The sequence below is a fragment of the Vidua macroura genome, chromosome 3 (genome assembly GCF_024509145.1).
Source record: "Vidua macroura isolate BioBank_ID:100142 chromosome 3, ASM2450914v1, whole genome shotgun sequence".
Taxonomy (NCBI): domain Eukaryota; kingdom Metazoa; phylum Chordata; class Aves; order Passeriformes; family Viduidae; genus Vidua; species Vidua macroura.
This window is the reverse complement of record NC_071573.1, coordinates 57,394,293-57,402,725: the sequence shown is the minus strand read 5'-3', so window position 1 is coordinate 57,402,725 and position 8,433 is coordinate 57,394,293. Positions and strand designations below refer to the sequence as shown.

General features: G+C 48.2%; 1 protein-coding gene across 1 annotated transcript in view; it reads left to right on the top strand.

The window, feature by feature from the left end:
• Nucleotides 1-4,429: 4,429 nt before the first annotated feature.
• AKAP12 (A-kinase anchoring protein 12) overlaps nucleotides 4,430-8,433 on the top strand; it is a 30,225-nt gene continuing 26,221 nt past the window's right edge. Inside the window, exon 1 of the mRNA XM_053973759.1 lies at nucleotides 4,430-4,567. Within this exon, the coding sequence (XP_053829734.1) occupies nucleotides 4,430-4,567 (138 nt within the window). The remainder of the gene's footprint in view (nucleotides 4,568-8,433) is intronic.

Below are 8,433 nucleotides of genomic sequence, written 5' to 3'. Positions count from 1 at the left end.
AACAGAACAAGTGAAGAACTGGTGAGGAGAGAAACCACAGGGAAACTACAGAGAAATCACAGGCTGGGTAGTAGAGAGAGTAGTAGAGAGCTAGTAGAGACAGATTGGTACTAGAGAAAACTACAGGCTGGGTCTCTCTCTCCTAAAACAGCTCTGGGATGTCCAACAAGGGTCTCTGGGTGCTACAGTAATGTGCAACTACTTGCTGAATGACACACCTTTACTGAAATAACAATCAAATTCAAGACTGAAGTAAATTTCTGCTACTAACATTATTTTTAAATTGCACAGTGTGAGGAGCCAATTTAGTTTTATGTGCGACATATAGATGTGTGTCCTTATCCATGAATAAGTATTTTCTGATACAGATCACCTCTGTGATGTGAACCTATTAGATGTAAAGGTTCTGCTCATTTTATCCATCACTGTGATTTTTCTGGGATATGTGAACTCATGGGAAGTAAAGAAACAGTCTTCTACCAGCAAAATTTATTCCTTTTTCCTTATTTCTTACTATGGCATTATCAATTCTGCTTGCAAAACAACTATTTTTATACAGCTATTTTTGTAATTTTCTTCTTTTTACACTCAATATTTTGTTTGCCTGATACATATTAGCTCCTTAGGCACATCCATGTATTTCTAACAGCATCCTAGAATTTCCTGTCATAACTGGACAAGAGAGAGGGGAGAAAAAGTTGAAGATTGCAGTAAATACAGCTGAGGTGAAGTCAGAGCACTATATTCTCTATCCGGATCTAAGGTATGTTCTTGAGAGCTTCCCATTTTGAGCACACTTACACGATATGCTTCCACTTAGCTTTTATGCCAAAAATATCCCAATGCCACTCTGCCACTGATAAAGGAAGCAAGAGCCTTCATGTAAACAGGGCTCCAGGCAGCTGCTAGTGCTCCCAGCCACTGTCTCATACAAACCTGTGAACAGCCAGCCTGGATGGGATATGGAGGAGCCCCTGGCATGCCAGCTGGGCAGGCAGCCCTGTTCCCCATCATGGATGCTGGGGACTAGCCCTCCCATCTCCACCTTGCTAATCCTCGGGATCAGACAGAGCGGCCAACAGCAGCAAAGCTTGTGGCCACTTGCAGGGACCAACAGAGTCAAGGCTGGAAAGAGTGCATGGGGAAAATCACAGATGGGGCAGAAGACAGCAGGAAAATATTTAATCAGCACAGGCTCACAGACTGAGACACGTGGTTTGTCTCTTCTCTACAAAAGCATCAGCAGCGGTTACATCAATCATAAGTGCTTTTAGAAAAGAAACAATTTTAGAAGTAAATAAATTAAACCCTGTCTACAGACTCTGCATTATAAATATCATTATGAAAGTTATCCAGGTTTCAGGGGAGTTTTAAAACAGTCATGTGCTAGCTGCAATGCTGAAAGGTTGTCCTGCTATTTGGAAGTTCTGTGCTTGCACCTCTTAGTAGGAGTGTCCTCAAAGATGTTTCACTGGAAATAGTTCTAGATAACATGCCAGTAAAGTTTTAATTATTATCTTTCTTGATTCTTTGGATTCATCCTAAAATGTGTGCATGCATATTCTCGCCTCAGCGCCAACACTTGGTGACTTTGCAAGAGGACCAGAGGAAGGTTATGTGACTGCACTTCACTGGAAAGGCTGTCAATAGAAACAGACATAGGGCCTGAACAACACTTCGATACAGCAGGAGGCAGTTGCAGCGTTCAGGGTAAAGGTCTGGGCAACAGCCATCCCAGCACGGAGGCAGAAGACAGGGAAACACAGGCTGACAAAAGCCAGAGTCAGACTTGTCATTCATCGTGATTCCTTCTGTACAGGCAGGGTGCAGATCATCAAGAATGGCAAATTGGGAACTGACCACCCTCTGGACAAGATTGGAGATGTCGGATATCTCTCTTAAAAGTTCCTATGCTAGATGTACTCCAGGAAAGAAAACAAAAGCAGATATATAAATGCAAGAGGAAAGGAGACAGAAGCTGTGCCTATATCAGGGATTATACAGGGATAGACAACAGCTTATGGCTGTCTGCATTGCAAGTTTGCAGAAATGTGGTGGTTCAAAGTGGGGAGAAGTTACGAGTGTACACACAAGCCATCTTGTGCTGCTCAACCTTATCACCTGAAAGCCATCCCCAGCACACTTTATTTCACTGAATAGATGTAGCCAAAGACTTTCAACCAAAAGAAAGTAATTTGTGTTCAGAAAATGGCCGGTGAATGGGCATTGAGGGATGTCTCTCTCAGCTGCAGTGCTTGCAGCATCTTTGCTCTGAGACTGTTGGGCACAGAGCCAGTGCTGCCGGGCACAAGCAAAAGGACTAAAGAGCAAGTTTAGATGGGAGGAAGGAGGCAGTGCTCTAGCTGCTTGCAGAGAAAGCATTTTGTGGTCAATGAGGATTGAAAAGAGAAATGATGTGGCACAGACCTTGAATTATGTCACATTTCCCTTCTTGAGAAGCTCCCTGGCAAAACCCTGATCTCCCTGTGGCACACACCATTCCCAACTTCTCTGTGTGCCACTGAGCCCCACAGACAGCCCTCCCCTCTCCAAAGCCCAGAAATCCTCCATGTCTATGCCCAGGGTCCACAGCTGAAGGGGAACCCAAGATAGCCCTACAGCAGCTGGGCTGGCCTCCATTCTCAGGTGCACCTGCAAAGGAGCAGCTGAAGGCAGGGAGGAAGGCAGGGAGGAAGGCAGATTTTGCGGGGAATGGAGGTGGTGCCGGCTCTTTCTCCACCAGAGACACAGACATCAAAGGATGACAGCCAGGAAAGGCTGGGAACAGGCTCCTTGCTCCCTGTTGTGAGTGCTGGCTGGTGGGTGATCCAGAAGTACTGGGTGGCTATGGGTAAGTTCTACTACAGGGACTCAGGCACTACTTAAAGCTCAGACCTGTATCTCCTCTCTCTCTTCTGAAAATGAGGAAGACCAAGCAGAAAGGGGGAGGTATTTATCCCAACTCTGCGATCGACAACACCAGTTTTGTTCTGCTGAACACAAACAATTCCAGTAGGTTCTTGCATTAGCTAAGGGAGATGATGAAAATGCTTTTTCGGTCATTGACTTGATATATGTTGATTTTTTTAGGGAAAAAATCTGACCAGCATGTGAAGATTAGGCCCTTTATAGAATGGAATTTTTTCCGAATGGGTTTTTTTTCTGAATGAAACAGTGCTTTGGTGGGTGAGGACTGGTTTAATGTTCTAAAAGAAACTGTGTCTGTACTATGAATTCTTCAGACCGTTCCTGATTTTAATAATGAATTCCGTATAGGACAGGTACATGCATATGTTTAGAAAATAAAATTATACTTAAGGTGAAGAACAGTTAATGGATCCGTTTGCTACTGGTTTAGCACATTGTGGTAAGTTTAATGTAATTTGTGCACTATTTCACTGCTGATACCTTTGAAAGTACCAGGTAAGAGTGTGCCTACAATACATACTGGTCCTGCTTTTGTGGCATGGGAAAGATGCTTTGTGTATTTTGGGCTAGGAGAGAAACTACCCTGTTCTTGGCTTTGCTTGCTTGTGCCAGGATCTGGCATGAATTAATAACTGGGAACCTATCCTACATGACAATAAAAAAAAAACCTAAAAAAAAAAAACCAAAAAAACCCACAAACAATAAATCAAAACAAAACAAACCAAAAAAAACCCCACAAACAAAAAGAAGTCCAAAAAACAAAAAGGCGGCTTGATTTTTTTGTTTCTTCAAAGTTGCCTAAGACATGGGACCTTGCATTTCTGCATCAGCTGAAACCTGGATATCCCTCAGGCAGGCCCAGCATGGCTGAGCTCCGGACCCGGCGCTGAGGGCTGGTGGCCGCGGAGCCGAGCGCGCGGGGCAGGAGGCGGCAGGAGGCCGGCGCGGGGCGAGGGGCAGCGTGGCCGGGCGGGGGGCGCGGGCCCTGGGCCGGAGCCCGTGAGGGTGCCGGCGGGTGGGCGCTCATCCCGCTCCCGGGAGAGCGGCCAGGGGGCGAAGCGCTGAGTCAGCGCCGCGGTGCCGGCGCGGAGGGCCGGGGGCCGGGCGGCGCCCCCGCCCCGGCGGTGCCCGGGAGGGGCGGGGAGAGGCGGCAGCGGCGGCGGGCAGGGCGCTGCCCCCCTTGGCCGCTCCTTATCAGCCCGGTTTGATGCTGCAAGGCGTGTCCGGGGATCTGCTCATGTGATGGAGCAAGAGGCAGGCGGGCGGGGGGACCAGGGGAGGAGGTGATTTTCCTCGCTGCTCTTGCTCGCGCTTTTTTTTTTTTTTCCTTCCCTTCCCCCCCGCCCCCCCTCGCTGTTTTTGTTTTTTTTTAAATTTCCCCCCTCTCGCGCCCTAAAGGAGTTTGCGGAGAGCCGGGCTCCTTCATTCCCGGCTGTGGTGCCGCCGCCGCCGCCCACCGCCAGCCCCCGCCCGCGGCTCCGCACGGCCGCGGGGCAGCGCCATGGGCGCCGGCAGCTCCGCCGAGCCGGCCGCCCCGCAGGACGGGGCCGGGGCCGCCGCCGCGCCCCCCAGCACTCCCCCAGAGCCGCTGCCGGCAGAAGACGCGGCGGAGCCCCAGCCACCAGCGGAGCCCGCCAAGGTAAGGCAGGGGCGGCGGGGAGGTAGTGGGGGGACGCGAGGCGGTGGCTCCCGCCGCACCCCCGGGCCGGAGAAACTTTCCCGCCGCGGCTGCGGCCACCTGCCGCAGCGCTGGGCACCTCCCGGGCCGGGCACGGAGCCGGGGCGCGGCGGGGCCGGGACTGCGCCACGGCCGGCGCCGCAGTCATAAAACTCCCGCCAGCGGCGGGGCGGGGGGCGAGGGCGGCTGCGGGGGCGCCGACGCTTTTGTGTGCGGCCGGGGCGAAAGGAGCCGCACCCACCCGCGGCGAGGTCTGCGCCAAGGAGCCTCCTGACTGCGGTCCTGCGGCCGGATCGCCGCGGCTCCCGCGGCTCTCCGCAGCCCCCCCCACTCCATCCTCTCCCCTCCCGAGGGAGCAGGTGGGAGGCGCGTCGGGGCGCGGCTCGGCAGTGCCTTCGGCTGGGCGCCAGCTGCACTGTGCCCCCTTTCCCGCCCCGTTCCGCACCCCGGGGCTCAGGCTCACCTGAGCCGCCGCCGCGGGGAAGGGGCGGTGGTGTCGGCGGCGAGGGCTGGAGCCATGCCTTTGGTGCGGCCCGCTGTCGTACTGCATAGGGGGCAATGGGGGAGGGACTCCCGAACTCCCAGCCCGTGGGGAGCGAAGGAGCTCTAGGTATGCGTGATTTAAAATAATGATGTTGAAGAATTGAAAGAAATTCTTTTAAAACATGTCTGGTGTTTAAAAATAGATTATGAATGAACCCATTTATCCCTCTGGAATAGGCGCGTTTAGGGGATTTTGGGACTGAAAGAGAGGTTATGTGCATCTGTGTGTTTACATAGTGTGGCTTTAGGGAGTTTGTGAGGGGAGAAATAATACCACGTTCTGCCGAGATCCCCTTCTTTGGGCTTTTCAGAGTTTAGGTGCTCAGAGCAGGGAGACTCCGAAGTTTCTGTGACTGGTGCGTGGGTGTATTAGAGCTTGAGAACCGGTTATGACTTTGTTTCTTTGACCTTGTGGTTCAGATTTAACTTTCAAGTTGAATTTCCCATAGTTCCTGGCTGCCGCTAGACCTCCTTGAGCGTGTTTTGACAGATTTGAAAACCACATGAACGTTAACAAAGATTTTTTTTTTAACTAAATAAGCATTGGGGATTGGTGTTAGTTAACAAAATGTTTAGCAGTTTTGTTGGGCAATTTTAGAATTCAGATGCTGATGTTTAGAAAAGAGGGAATTTATATTGGGCAAGCATTTGACTATTGTGGTTGTTTAAAATTTAAGATAATGCGACTTTGAAGAAGAGCCGTGTTTATTCATAGCTGTGTTTATCCAGTTATGGGAACTAAGACCCTCTAAAAAAAGAGAATCACATTAATACTGTTCTCAAGTCCAGATTATTATTAATACTGTGTTTTATGTCTTCTAAGCTTTAGGAAAAATGTCTTCTAGTAGATTTTTGCCTTATTATTCAAGTAGAACGGTTTAAATTTGGGGAAGTTCTATTACCATGTTGCTGCTATAAGAAGTTGTATGACTGCTGCTCTCCTAAATCAGCTGGTTTTGCCTTCCATTACATTGCACAAATAGAAAAATAGGTTTTAATAAAGTTTAGTCATACTTTTTTTGTGTCTCATTTAGTCTGTCTTACTAAAGTAAAGTAACTTCATGCAGGTCTGTGACAGTTTTCATCATTATTCCTTCCAGTTCTTTGAATTTGAAAATCACCAGGTCTTGCAGAGCCCCTGGAGAAATCTGTAAGATAGCTAACTTGTTTGTGGAAGATTGGGAATCTTTTGGAGGGTGGTCTTCCTTCTTGCATTTTCTAAATTAAAATGTTTATTACAACCCTTTTAGAAGAAAAATTTTCAGAAACTGATTTCAGTGGAATCCAACTTCAGTGCGCCTTGGCAAGGCAATTACAAATAAACTGTCTAAGCAACTAGTCTTATACAGTACATAAAATCTCAGAAGTTGGGCTTTCTTTTGTGATGTGAAATCCTTGAAATATTTAATTAAATTTCTTTCATGATGTAGTTGCATTTTTTACAAGATGAAAACCTCTTCACCTTTTCTTCTAGAAAGGAAAAAAATGTATAGTCATTAAGCTGTTTTATTATTCACACGTGACTCTTTGGCCAGGTACCAGTTTTTAGGTGTCCTGGTTACCAAAAGGGAGGCTGTATATTTTGGTGTTGCTCACTTCTGCAGCCCAAGGACCCTGGAAAGCACTTGGTCTACAGAGCAAGGGATATTTAGGAGCCTTTGAGCACTGGCTTGTGAACACAGCAGATTAAATGTGGGCTCATGTGGTTGAGTACCTCAGCTGTTGACCCAGTCTTCTCAAAAGTTCCTGATGAATTACACGCAAAGCGGGTCCAGAGTTTCTAGCCTGCTACAGTACTAGGACTTGAAATGGGTGGCTTTCTTTACTGTAGCAGACAAGACTTAAACTCTGGCAGTGGAGGAGCTGCTCCTTATCTTGCATAGCCACCTCACTGTGGGAAGCCTTCTCTGCAGGGAAGTGTGAGACATCCTGATGGTACTAATCCATTCAGTTGCCTGAACTGAATTAATCAGATCGGTGAATTGACACTTGAGGTCCTGTTGAAACCAAGGGGCAAGGTATGGTTCTACAGAAGGCTGATTTTTGTGATGGAGTTACCTCCTTGCTCTTTTAGCAGCAATGTTCTTTTCCCCTCCTTTTCTTCCTCCCCTATTCTTCCTTTTTGTCTCAGATGATGCAGTCTCACTTGGCTGTGTTGTGTCCTAACCTTGCCTTTTTGTAAGCAGGTTAAACTCACTAATCCTTCAGGAAACTGAAATTTATTCTTGCTGGACCATTTTCCTGATCTGCTTGTGAGTTCATTTGACTCCTACATTGTAGAGGTAAGACCAAGAACCAGGAGACAAGCACTTCCAGCAGGGCAGGAGGGGAAGTGAAAAAAACTTCTCCTGTTGGTAGCAGTGAGCTGGTGAAAACTCATTGAAACCTCAGGGGCAGACTGTCTTGAACAGCACGGAGGCCTGAAGCTTGGCCTGAGAAGGATTTACTAGATTTCAATAGTGTTAGAAGTGGGACCAAGATCTCTTTGGTCTTGAAGAAGGCCAGACAAACCTTTGATGTCCTGAGCTGACAAAAGCCATGGAGATGTCCAGTGAGGTGGTTCATGTGCTCCTGCTTCCTCCTCAGAGCACCTGCAGCTTCTCCTTTATTTCATCTGGCACTGTGCAAGCTCGTTCAAGGAGCTAAGCCCCTGGAAAACTGTTCCAGTTCTTTGGCAAGGTCATTCTCTGCTGATTTTCTGAGATGTGTTGGCTTCTGGGACTCAGCAGAAGCTGCAGGTACAGGGGAGCAGGCAGGATCTTGTGTCTGGAGTTGGACAAGAAGCTGGGTGACACTTCTGTTGGTGGTGGCATTGGGCGTCTCTATTTTGTGAGCACCTTCTCTGTTCATAGCAGTGATCTCATCCAACTCTCATCCAACTCTCATCCAACTTCCAATTTTGATGCTAAGCATCAGAGAGATGGAAAAAAATGCCAGCGTGTTGCCCTCCCATGGGACAGAAGGTGACTTCAAGCCATGTGGGCAATGCTGGGATAGCAGCAGCATCCTACCAACATTGCAGCTAACAGTGACAATCACACCTGCCACTTTTATTTTATTTGGAAGTTCAAGGCAGCAGCTTTAATACAGGTTTCTTTCTGAGGCCCTGTGGAAGGAGCCAAGCTCTGTTGGAACAGCTACCTGAAACAGTGTAGGGAAACTTCCAGAGAGAGAATCTGGAAAAATACAGGCATGCTAATAAGCTATTCTTGCATCAAAATCTAGGTTTGTCAGAGATAATACTTTAATGGGGATTGATGGCTTGAAAATGTGGTGTGGTGGAT